This window comes from Ranitomeya imitator, chromosome 2, assembly GCF_032444005.1.
Source record: "Ranitomeya imitator isolate aRanImi1 chromosome 2, aRanImi1.pri, whole genome shotgun sequence".
In the NCBI taxonomy this organism is placed as follows: Eukaryota; Metazoa; Chordata; class Amphibia; order Anura; family Dendrobatidae; genus Ranitomeya; species Ranitomeya imitator.
The window spans coordinates 344348960-344361273 of record NC_091283.1 but is presented as its reverse complement, the minus strand read 5'-3'; the positions used below and the strand labels follow the sequence as shown (position 1 = coordinate 344361273).

The 12314-nt window shown below is 47.9% G+C and overlaps 1 protein-coding gene across 4 annotated transcripts in view; it reads left to right on the top strand.

Moving 5' to 3' along the window:
• LOC138663705 (oocyte zinc finger protein XlCOF22-like) overlaps positions 1-12314 on the top strand; it is a 469510-nt gene that overhangs the window by 426019 nt on the left and 31177 nt on the right. For 2 of the 4 annotated variants that reach the window (XM_069750009.1, XM_069750010.1), the window contains exons 2-7: positions 1579-1728; positions 1858-2034; positions 2117-2240; positions 2324-2421; positions 3518-3608; positions 5001-5054. In XM_069750009.1, coding sequence (XP_069606110.1) covers positions 1651-1728; positions 1858-2034; positions 2117-2240; positions 2324-2421; positions 3518-3608; positions 5001-5054 — 622 coding nt within the window. In that variant the 5' untranslated portion in view covers positions 1579-1650. Of the gene's footprint in view, positions 1-1554; positions 1729-1857; positions 2035-2116; positions 2241-2323; positions 2422-3517; positions 3609-5000; positions 5055-12314 lie in introns of all 4 variants that reach the window. The other 2 variants (XM_069750011.1, XM_069750012.1) reach the window with 2 other exon arrangements.

Sequence of the window (12314 nt, the reverse complement as noted above, 5' to 3'; positions counted from 1 at the left end):
CAGTATGCTGTAACATCTGCCGCTGTGGATGAACGCAGTGTCCAATCCGCAGCAAATCCGCCATGTGGAAACACACCCTTATGGTATATGTGAGATCGCAGTGGACAAAGACCAGGCTGGTGCTGTCACTAGCGGCCACTGTGCACTGAATATGAGGATATGTCACTTTCCTTAGGTCTCCGGCATTAGTGATGAGTGAACGTGCCCAGATAAGGCATTATCCGAACATGCTTGAGTGCGGAGTGTTTTTGGCGTGCTCGAATAATATTTATTTTCGACTCCCCACCGCTTCATGTGGGCTGTTCCACACATGCAGGAGTTGCCTAACAAACAGGGAATCATTCCTGCTTGTGTTGAGGATGTCAAAAAGCCACGAATCGTGCAGCAGCGGAAACTCGAACATATTATAAGACCACGCCGAAGATGCTCCATTAGCACTTGAGCATGCTCAGATAACGCCTTATCCAAACATGCTCGCTTATGACTTGATCACTACTCCCAACATGGTTCATATATAAATTGTTGTTTCTTCATTTTTCAAAACAAAACTGTAAACTTACAACATTTCCACCTGGCAGCAAAGATCCTGTCAGCCTGGTCCACACTCGTCCTCTGCACCGAGTCTGCAGCAGCTTCCCGCTCCAAGCTGCGGACTCCAGAGCACAGACATCCCCGAGGTAATGATGCACAGATGTCACTGTGCACTCCGTATAATCTTAGACATTGCACCAGGGGATCGTCATCCCATCCCCCTATATAGTGGATCATTTTAGTACTTGTATTCCCGGCCCTTCTCCTACCTAACCTAGTGATCCCTCCTCACCCCCTCTCCCCCCATTCTCATGTATCCCACCCCGAGGATCACTGAGTGCCCACGCGCACAGCAGCAGCAGGGACTCACAAACAGAACGGAAGCTTCAGTGACTCACGGACACTCCCCCTCCCTTTCCCTCGCTCCTCTCTTCCAGCATCTGCCGTCACCATGGCTACCGCACCAGTGACAGCCGGACAGCAGCATAATGTATAATAACAGGTGCGGTCAGCAGGGGGGCCCTTTTGACCTTCATATCACACGCGTGCAGCAGAGTGGCCCCCTGCTTCTCCTGTTAGCTGTCATTCACCGCCCTGCTTTCTCTGTCCTTCGGGGCCCCCTCCCGCTCCGAGCCCCGGTGCAGTTGCACAGGTTGAACCGGCGGTATGTCCGCCCATGGAGTCAGTGATGGACAAACATGTTTCTAGAGCCGTAGCAGAAGATGAAGATGTCGTCCTCATCATGAAGTAGTTATTTCTCCTGTCACGTGTAATGAATATCTCCTGCAGTATTGCTAATGCCGATTCCAGTGTCGGGAAATGAGAGGAGAATTAGCGTTATGGAAGATGAGTCTATGAGAAACGTATTCAGCTGCCGACTCCGAGGAAGAAACTGCTTGTTGTCTGTGGCCGAAAATATATAGATTTTATTAGTAGATGTAAAGAAGAAAACTAAATGCTGTAAACTAATAAATCTTCTCATATGTTCCCCTTATAATCTCCAGTATTTGCATTATTACACAGGATTTTTATGATCTTCTCATTCAGGACTCTACAATATCGGATCCTCTCAGTAAAGATCTTCTATAGAAGAGAATTTTCCTGATTTACCCATCAAAGATGGATATGGACAGAGACAAGATGGCGGAGAGGATATTACACCTTACCCTAGAGATCCTCTTTCGGCTTACTGGAGAGGTGAGAGATTCTGATGACGTCACATTACATCATTCTTATCTATGGGAATAACAGATGGACAGAACTGGAGAGGTGAGGACTCTGGAAATGTCTGTAATGAGATTTATTAATGTGTCTCTCCATAACCAGGATTACACAGTGGTGAAGAAGATCTCTAGTGAGCGCTGTCAGGACCCCGAGTCTGAGGGATGGGGAAGACCCCTGAGCCCAATCACGGGGCCTCCACCTCACCCCCTGATACATGAGGACAATGACCAGAAGATCCTAGAACTCACCTACAAGATGATTGAGCTGCTGACAGGGGAGGTGACACTGCTGGGAATGCTGGGACATTATACAGTAACGCTATGAAGGGATCGGGGGATAACGGTATCATTGTGTGTGTCAGGTTCCTATAAGGTGTCTGGATGTCGCCATCTATTTCTCCATGGAGGAGTGGGAATATTTAGAAGGACATAAAGATTTGTACAAGGACGTCATGATGGACGTTGCCCAGCCCCTCACATCACCAGGTAATATACAGGACTAAATACAGACGACCTATCATTATCTTTATGTAAAGAATGAATTCAGCCCCTGTATGTGTTTCCACCAGATCTATCCAGTAAGAGGACAACACTAGAGAGATGTCCCCGTCCTCTTCTTCCACAGGAATGTAAACAAGAAGATCCCAATGTTCCTCAGGATCCTCAGGTAGATGGAGAGAAGGTGTCATAAGTAGAAATGACCGAATTTCTTCGAGTCCCTGCTTATTCTGCAAGCTATAGCACTTAGGCTAGGTTCACATTGCGTTAATGCGGGCTGTGTTAACCCAAGTGCCGACTTGCCATCGCGCTAGCACAGATAGAGCTAGCAGATGCTCTATCTGCGCTAGCGGTGACGGACCCGGAAACGCTGCAGCCCGCGTCTCAGGGTCCGTCACTCAATGACGGCACATCACTAGCACTCACCCATTACACCCGCGTTTTACCTCGGTGTAATGCAGTCAGTCTAACGGACTGCTAAAAAGCAATCTGAACCTAGCCTTACCGAAAAAGCTCGCCGACTGATCAGCTGTTCGGCTCCGCAGCTGCATGTGTCGCGGCTGTGTGACAGTCACAACACATGCATGGAGAGCCCAACAAACAGGTTCTCCATTCATGTCGTGTCTGTCACACAGCCACCGTATACAATTAAGTAGAATACTTGGCACTCAACTTTGGAAGATGATTTTGTGTTTAATGCAGTCAGAAATCAAAACGTTTCGGCCTGGTTTGGCCTTCATCAGTTACAGACTGCACAGTATGGGCATAGTCTTGTCCAATTTAGTGAGTCGGACAGTGGGAAAAGGATCACTTTAAATGAGCGCTGTGGAAACTGTGACTATCAGTGTCAGAAGGTTGAACACTGCCGGCCAGGCCTGTGATAAGAGACAGTGCGCGGAAGTGTCCTGCAGCAACGTGGTATCCACTGCTAGTCAGCTGTCACACAGCCACAACACATGAAACTGTGGAGCCAAACAGCTGATCAGCCATCGCGATCCAGGAAGCCGGGTTCCCTCTGCAGCTTATTCGTAAGCGCTATAGCTTGCCGAATAAGCAGAGACCCGAAGAAATTCGCACATCTCTAGTCATGAGATCTCCCCTATGATGTGTAGACGGCTGTGAAGGTCTTGTGCTCAGTCTCATTTATTCCACCAGTATTATATGTTTTAAACTTGTGTAATGAGAAGAGTGGAGATGGCAGGATTAGAGCTGCTCATAGATATGACTTCTCCATCTGTCTGTGACTTTTACAATATTTGTTTCAGGGTGAAAATATAACCCATATTAATACTACAGAGACATATGTGAGTGGTGATGAGTGGTGTAAAGAGGAGATTCCTACATATGACTACCCAGGTGAGTAGTAACCACTAAATACAGATAAGCTAGGGATTGTTCTCAGTGCAGAGCTGTGGCTGCTTTATCAGTGGTGTAGTCCGGCCATATCACAATCGCGTGATCACCAATTTGCCTCCAGACCACAGGATTCTCTTCCACCTCAAACTGTTCAAATGATTTTGGGCATTGAAAATCCTTCTATAGAACTTACAACCTGGACCATCCACCTACCCCCTGGATTTAGAAGACATTGACTTTTACCTGCCCAGATCTGTAAACTACAAAGCCAAATGACAGCGTACGTAGAATGTTCTGACAAGCTAGAAAATAACTTGAAAAATATTATGATGGGCCTCTAAGAGAAAGCAGAGGGTAATGATGCTGTTGGCTTCCTGAAATCCAGATATCTCATTGGATGAATCTACCTTCTCTATGTCTTTGTGTATGGTAGTTTGATTGTGGTGGGATTGGCCTACCTCACCTATGTGAGTCTTTAACTGCCTGGTAGTCTTTAAAAAAGACACATGTGCAGTCTGTGATTTAATAGTATAGAAAAAAGAAAATGATTCAGTTCACCCTTGTGATGGTATTCTCACAGCCCATGAGAAATTTGATAGCAGCACGGAAACATCTCTGCTTCACGCCGGGTACTTGTGCATGAAAATCAAGGTATCCAGCTCAGGAAATAAAATCAAAAGTCTTTATTTGGACAAATTTAAAAAGTAAGCTGCTTGACAAACCAGTGAATACTGGAGGAAGGAATGTCTTGAATAACTGGACGCGTTTCGAACACGTATAGTGCTCTTAGTCCTCAGTTTTTATTAGTATACCCAAGTCTTTTTCCACACGTGCTGAGGCTTAGTTCTATTCCTCCAATTTTATAGATGTAATTTTGGCTTTTCTTGCCCAGATATAGAATCTTGCATTTCTCCCTGTTAAATAACCATTCTATTAGTCGCTGCCCTTTGTTCAAGCTTATCTAGATCCTTCTAAATTCTTTCTCTGTTTTCTCTAGTCTTAGCTATCCCTCCTACCCTTGTATAGTCTGCAAATTTGATAAGTTTACCTTCAGTTCCCTTTTCTAGATCATGTATAAAAATGTTGAACAACAGAGAGACCAGGACAGAACTTTGTGGTACTCCACTTAAAACACCCTTCCAATTGGATGTACAACCATTTATCGCCACTCTTTGAGTATGATTACTGAGCCAGTTATGAATAAACCTAACTGTAGCCTTGTCAATCCCATACTTGTTCATTTTTTTAATAAAGATAATATGAGATGCTTTTCTGGAGTTGAGATATACTATATCTATGGTATTTTCCTGATCCAATTTGTTCAAAGATCTTTCCTATTAAGACTCACTGGCCTGTAAATTTCTGACTCAACCTTCTTTCCTTTTTTTGAAGATAAAGACAACATTTGCCCTTCTCCAATCTCCTGGGACCATTTCTGTTCTCCAGGTATTTTGAAGGATTCCGGCTCGTGGTTCTGCATTTTCCTCTGCTAACTTTTTCAGTACCCTAGGATGTAATTCACCTGGACCAGGAGATTTAAATTAGCAAAGTGTTCCCTCACCATCTCGCTGTTTATAGGTAGTGTGGATTATTTTATTCCTTCAATAGCACCGTGAAGATCAGTTGATGTTACAATTGCTTTCTTAGAGAACACATTCAAAATAGAAATGTAAAAGTTTCTCAACATAATTTTTGACCATTCATCGTTTTCATCCTGTAAAAATCCTATAGCATCTTTTACTTTTATTTTGCTCTTGACATACATACAAAATCATTTTTTATTGCTTTTGATCTCCCTTGCAAGCCTTACTTCATTACTGACTTTGGCTCTTTTAAATTTTGCCTTGCATTCCCTGCAGACAGCATTATATACTTCTTTAGATATGCCCCCCAGCCATTGGACCTTTCCTACCCTCTTTATGAATCCATTCATATCTGCCTTTCTGAAATCCAAACTAGTCTGAGTCCTAACTGGTCTTCCTCCTCTTCTTCCTCTTTTAATCCAAAACTCGAAGATAGCATGATCGCTGACTCCTACATTCCTGGCCATCTTTACCTCCTCAACCATTTCCTCCTTCTTGGTAAACATTAGATCCAATATTGCAGATCCTTAACCCTTTGGCGACTGCCGATACGCCTTTTAACGGCGGCAGTTAATGGTACTTACTCAGCGCCACTTTTTAACGGCACTATACGGGGGTGTATAGCGCCCCCCAGCGTTGGAAATTCTCTGGGGTCTCCACTACCGTGTGTAGTGGAGTCCCCGGAGAAAATGGTTTTTACTGACCCCAGTGTTGCGATCACCTTTATTCATGGGATAACTGCGACCGGAAAAAAATAAAGTCTGATTTCCCTTTTAATTTTGCTCTCCTCTGATGTGAACTAGCACATGAGAGGAGAGGGAAATGGGGTCCTCCGAGCCCCAACGGTACATCCAGTGTCCTTGGACCCTCCTGTCTTCCCTCGGTCCTGCCACCCAGCCGCCGGTGTCTTCTTCCGGAAAGAAAATGGAGGGCGCATGCACAGTGCATTTGCTGAGATCTGCTGGCCGGCACCCCCTACAATAGGAAATCCTTCCCATGTGATGGGGTCTATCACAGTGATCAAAATAAAAAAAATAGTAAATCAAATTTCCCTTTATCACCCCCTTAGGCAAAAATAATAATAAAAAAGTTATTTATTTCCATTTTTCTGCTAGGGTTCGGGTTGGAGCTAGGGTTAGGGTTGGGCTAAGGTTAGGGTTGGGCTAGGGTTACGGTTGGGGCTAGGGTTAGGGTTGGGCTAGAGCTAGGGTTGGGGCTAGAGCTAGGGTTAAGGTTTGGCTAGGGTTGGGCTTTGGTTAAGGTTGGGCTATGGTTAGGGTTGGGCTATGGTTAGGGTTGGGCTAGGGTTAGTTAGACTAGGGCTAGAATTGGAGGTAGGGGTAGGGTTGGGCTAGGGTTGTGGTTATGGTTGTGTCGGGTTTAGAGTTGTGTTTAGGGTTGTGCTTAGAGTTGGGGTTATGGTTTGGATTATGATTAGGGTTGAGATTAGGGTTAGGGTTGTGATGGGGTTAGGGTTGTGGTTTGGGTTTATGGTTGTGGTTTTGGTTTGAATTATGGTTAGGGTTGAGATTAGGGTTTGGATTGCAGTTAGAATTGGGGGGTTTCCACTGTTTAGGTACATCAGGGGGTCTCCAAAAGTGACTTGGCACCCACCATTTATTGCAGCCAATTTTGCGTTCAAAAAGTCAAACGGTGCTCCCTCCCTTCTGAGACCTGCCGTGCGCCCAAACAATGGCTTTCCCCCACATCTGGGATATCTGTGTACTCGGGAGAAATTGCACAACAAATTTTGTGGTTCATTTTCTCCTTCGCCTCATTGGGGGACACAGGACAGTGGGTGTATGCTTCTGCCGCCAGGAGGCTGACACTAAGTAAACATAAAAAAAAGTTTAGCTCCTCCTCCATCGTATACACCCTGACACTGGCTACCAGAGAATCCAGTTCATGCTTAGTGTCTGAAGGAGGCACACCTCTGGGTCCCGGATCCTTCGGACCCTTTTTCATCTCTACATCATATGGATTGACAGGGGGGACGGACTCTTTTGAGGGGGTCCGATCTCCCCAAATTTTGTGAATTCTGCCTTTGGGCTCCCTCCGGTGGTTGTAGGTGGTAATGCAGTTGTCCCTGGGTTGCAGTCCTGGTCAGGTGTATCTGCTGATTGCAGTTCTGACTGGGGTATTTAGGTGTGCAGGATTCATTAGTCCTTGCCAGTTGTCCATGGTTCTTGGGAGGTGTTGGACCTCTCTCTGGTTCCTCCTGCCTTGCTGCGAAATCAAGAAAGATAAGTGTCTGGTTTTGTTTCTGTGGCACACATGCTGTGTGCTTGTTAATTCAGTGCTATTCATTTGTTTTTTCTTGTCCAGCTTAGATGGTGTCAGTATTTACTCAGTCTAGTTGGATTCTCAGGAGTTGCAGATATACGTTCCACGTCTTTAGTTAGATGGTGGAATTTTTTGTATTATCTGCTGTGGATATTTTTGGAAGGGTTTTAATACTGACTGCTTAGTATTCTGTCCTATCCTTTCCTATTAAGCTAGAGTGGCCTCTTTTGCTAAATCCTGTTTTCTGCCTGCGTGTGTCTTTCCTCTCCTACTCACAGTCAATATTCGTGGGGGGCTGCCTATCCTTTGGGGTTCTGCTCTGAGGCAAGGTAGAATTCCTATTTCCATCTATAGGGGTATTTAGTCCTCCGGCTGTGTCGAGGTGTCTAGGGTTTGTTAGGCACACCCCACGGCTACTTCTAGTTGCGGTGTTAGTTCAGGATTTGCGGTCAGTACAGTTACCACCTACTCCAGAGAAAGTTTCATGCGGCTCCAAGGTCACCGGATCATAACACCCAAACCAGCAACGGGCAAGCACGTGCGAGTATCCTCCACGTATCCTTTCCCGCGACGTGAGATTGCACGCCGGACTTGGCCCTGACCACCCTAAGGTATTTCAGACCACAGGCTTTACAGGTGCCCACAGATGTCCGTGTGACCCCCCTGTTTTCTACACCTATGTTTCGGCAGCGGTGATACAGGGGTGGTGGACGTTCCTTCTCCTTATCCCAGGGCGGAAAAGGAGTTGGGGTTCCTGCACCATCATGTATTCTCATCTCCCCTCACTAGATTAAAAAAAAAAAAAAAAAAACACGCCAGTCCTCTTCTCGCAGTGGGTTCAGCTTGCAAAAGGGGGGGAGGTTAAAAAGGGAGGCTCCTGATGCAACGCTGATTGCCTTTTAGGCAGGTTCGAGCTTCCCTGCGGCGGTCTGGCGCCAGGTTAATATGCGGCGCCGCAGTCCTCCAAAGCTCCGGTCGCCGCTGCTGTTCGTCTGGCGCTTGTTGGCACTGCAGTGGTCCAGAGGCTCCAGACTCCGGCCTAGCATCCTGGATACACTTCCGGGTCAATCAGGCTTGGCTTCCGTCCTGGACAGACCACGCTGTGAGGCTCCGCCCCCTCCAGCGCGTCTTCTTCCAGGACCCCCCCTCCTCTCCTCACTGGGGCAAATCGAGGCCCCGGCTTTGGCCTGCTACAGGCCGCATCGGCGCTGCAATCCAAGCGGTTCCGCCCCCTGAGGGCAGCTGAAGATATAGGTGGCACATCTTTTGGTGTTCGGTTTCACATGGTATGCGGGGGACACAGGACTGGGGTAAGTGCTTCTCCCTCCAGCCTGACAGCAGAAGCATTATTTTTTCCCAGTCTAAGGCCCTGGGTAGAGCATTTATGGAACGCTATGTCTAGAAGGGTCAAGTCTCACACGGTCCTATATACCGTTTGTGTAGCCTGTCATACTGCCTTCCCGCATGCCCAGAGCAATCGTCTCTGTGAGGCCTGTGATTCTGAACGCGCTCAGGATCCCCTCCCCCCCCCCCCATCCCGCTCGTTCCCCTGCAATCTCCCCGGCTGTTACTCCTGCCTCTCAGGCAGAGACTGGGGTGGTTCCACCGGAATGGGTCACGTCATTATCGCAATCCATGGCATCCCTAACTAAAGCAATCGAGTCCCTTTAGACCCTGGCTGGAGTCAGGGACAGCAGTTCATCTGTCTTAGAGAGAGCTTCGGATTCTCAGTGGCCTCCGGCTTGCAGGGGCCGCGCTCACACTGGGCAGACACGGGGGAAGCGAAATCCCACAGCGTCTCCCGGGCCATCAGGTGCATCAGCATCCTGGAGTTCCGTCTCTCACTCTCCTTTCCCAGGAGAAAGCATGGAACTCTGGTCCGACTATGAGTCAAAGGGGTCCCTAAATTTAGAGACTCCTGGGTTTCAGGAATCCGTAGATAGCCTGATTGAGGCTGTCAATCAGACCCTGGGAATAGAAGGCGAACCCGTCTTACCCTCGGATCACAAGGTTTCTTTTAAGCGGGCCAGACTATCTCATAAAGTGTTTTCCTCTCACCCTGAGTTTGAGGACCTGGTTCAGTGAAACCGGGAGCACCCGGACAAACGTTTTTCAGGGCAGAAGGCCTTGAAAGCAAGATACCCTTTTTCTCCCGAGCTATGTAGTAGATGGGCGGAATCTCCTTCGGTAGATCCGCCGGTGTCCCGCTTAGCCTCTAACACTTCGTTATCCCTTCCCAACGGCTCTTCTATTAAGGATCCCACAGATCGTCTTATAGAAAGTTTGGCTCGTTCCGTTTTTGAATCTTCAAGTTCAGTCCTTTTTCCCTCTTTTGCGGCAACTTGGGTTGCTAAAGCCATGATGTCTTGGTCAGAATCTTTGACAAAGGCTCTTCAAGAGAGAGACTTACCAGCGGAGTTGACAGAAATGTCAAGTCAGATAACCCTTGCTGGGAGCTATCTGATTAATGCATCCTTAGATGCGGCAGACTGTGCTGCTTCTGCAGCAGCAAAGGCAATTGCCATTAGAAGGGCTCTCCGGTTAAGAACTTGGCGGGCAGACTCTACCTCTAAGAAATCTCTTACGACCCTCCCGTATCAGGGGGGTCGCTTATTCGGAGAGAACCTGGATCAGCTTATTTCTGATACCACAGGAGGGAAATGCAATTTTCTCCCACAGCAGAGGACTAGACAGCCTTTTCGTCACCAATTTCAGGCTCGTTTCAAACCCTTTCGCAATACCAGATGGACCCCAGCGTCAGGTTCCGCAACGCAGGTTCGACCCAATCTGGACCGAGACAATCGGGTCACCTATAGAGCCAACCCGGGGGGAAGAATACGTTCCCAGCCGCCTAGATCCAGGGGGTCTGACAGAGTATGCAGGCACCTACTTTTGTTTCACCAGGCCTGGCTCCATTCAATTCACGACAAGTGGGTGGGAGAGCTCGTGTCTTCAGGGTACAAGATAGAGCTGGTTTGTCAACCTCCACACTGGTTCTTCCCATCCCGTCTTCCCAGGTCCGAGTCCCGGCGTCAAGCCCTTTTTAATTCTATAGAGTCCCTTTGTCTCCGCGGGGTCATCATTCCTGTTCCAAGGGAGGAGAGATTTCAGGGGTTCTATTCCAATCTATTTGTAGTACCCAAAAAGGACGGATCAGTAAGGCCCATTCTGGATCTGAAACGCTTAAACAGGTTTGTCAACATTCGTCACTTTTGGATGGAATCTCTCCGGTTAGTCATTGCGTCGATGGAAAAGGGGGAGTTCTTGTCCTCGATAGACATTCAGGATGCTTAACTGCATATTCCCATATTTCCTTCCCATCAAAGATTTCTCCTGTTTGCCATAAACAACTTACACTTCCAGTTCACGGCTTTACCCTTCGGGCTGGCCTCCGCCCCCAGGGTGTTCACAAAAGTCATGTCAACTGTGGTGTCCATTCTGCTCTCCCGAGGCATAGCAGTCTTGCCATATTTAGACAACTTTCTCATTAAAGAGCCGACCTTTCAGGCCTGCGAGGAGAATGTGAGCATTTCTCTAGACACTCTTTCTCGTCTGGGTTGGCTAGTGAATTTAAAGAAGTCATCCCTGGTACCATCCCAGAGAATCTCTTTTCTAGGGATAATTTTCAACACCTCTCAAGCCCTCTCGATCCTGCCCCAGGACAAGGTCCTAGCCCTTCGGCGAGAGGTGAGGAACCTTCGGCAACCATACTTTCATACAATCCGGTCCTGCATGAGGGTCTTGGGAAGGATGGCTGCAACAATAGAAGCAGTACCATTTGCACAGTTTCATCTTCAGCTTTTCCAGCATGCACTTTTAGCAGCATGGGACAAGAATCCATTCTCCCTCAACCTCAGGTTCCGGTTGTCAACCCAGGTCAGACAAGCTCTTTCATGGTGGTTAAACAGCCCGTCCCTACTAAAGAGGAAACCCTTTCCTCCAACCAATTGGCTAGTGGTTACAACGGATGCCAGTCTCCTAGTTTGGGGAGTGGTGTTCTTTCACCACACTGCTCAGGGGCGCTGGTTCCACCGGGAGTCAGGTCTTCCTATCAATCTCTTGGAGATTCAGGCAGTTCGACTGGCTTTGCAGCATTACCATCATCTTCTGGCGGGTCGCCTTGTCCGGATTCAATCGGACAATGCCACCATACATAAATCATCAGGGGGCACCCGCAGCAAGGCGGCCATGCAGGAAGTAAATCAAATTCTGTACTAGGCCAAGAGGAATCACCCAGTGATTTCGGCAGTCCACATTCCGGGCGAGGAGAACTGGGCGGTGGACTTCCTCAGTCGGCAGGGCCTGACGTTCGGGGAATGGTCTCTCCATCCCGAGGTATTTCAGCAAATATGCTATCAATGGGGGACTCCGGACGTGGATCTAATGGCGTCCGGGAGGAATGCCAAGGTACCCAGATTTGTCGCCCGGTATCGAGATCCACAGGCAATCGCCGTGGATGCGCTAGTTCTGATCTGAAACCAGTTTCATCTCCCATATCTGTTTCTCCCTCTGGCACTGATCCCGAAAGTAATCAAGAAGATCAAGTCAGAGAGAGTGCCTGCTATTCTGGTTGCCCCGGATTGGCCGCGGCGGTCGTGGTATGCGGACCTAGTACAGCTTGTCTCCGGAGCTCTGTGGCGGCTCCCCGACCGTCCAGATCTTCTATCTCAAGGGCCGATTTACCACCAGAACTCAGGGGTCCTGCAATTGACGGCCTGACCGTTGAATCTTGGGTGTTAACTCAGGCCGGGTTCTCCCAAGAGGTGGCTGATGCCATGATGAGTGCCCGGAAAACCCTTTCGGCTCGGATTTATTATCATACTTGGAAGGTTTTTCTTTC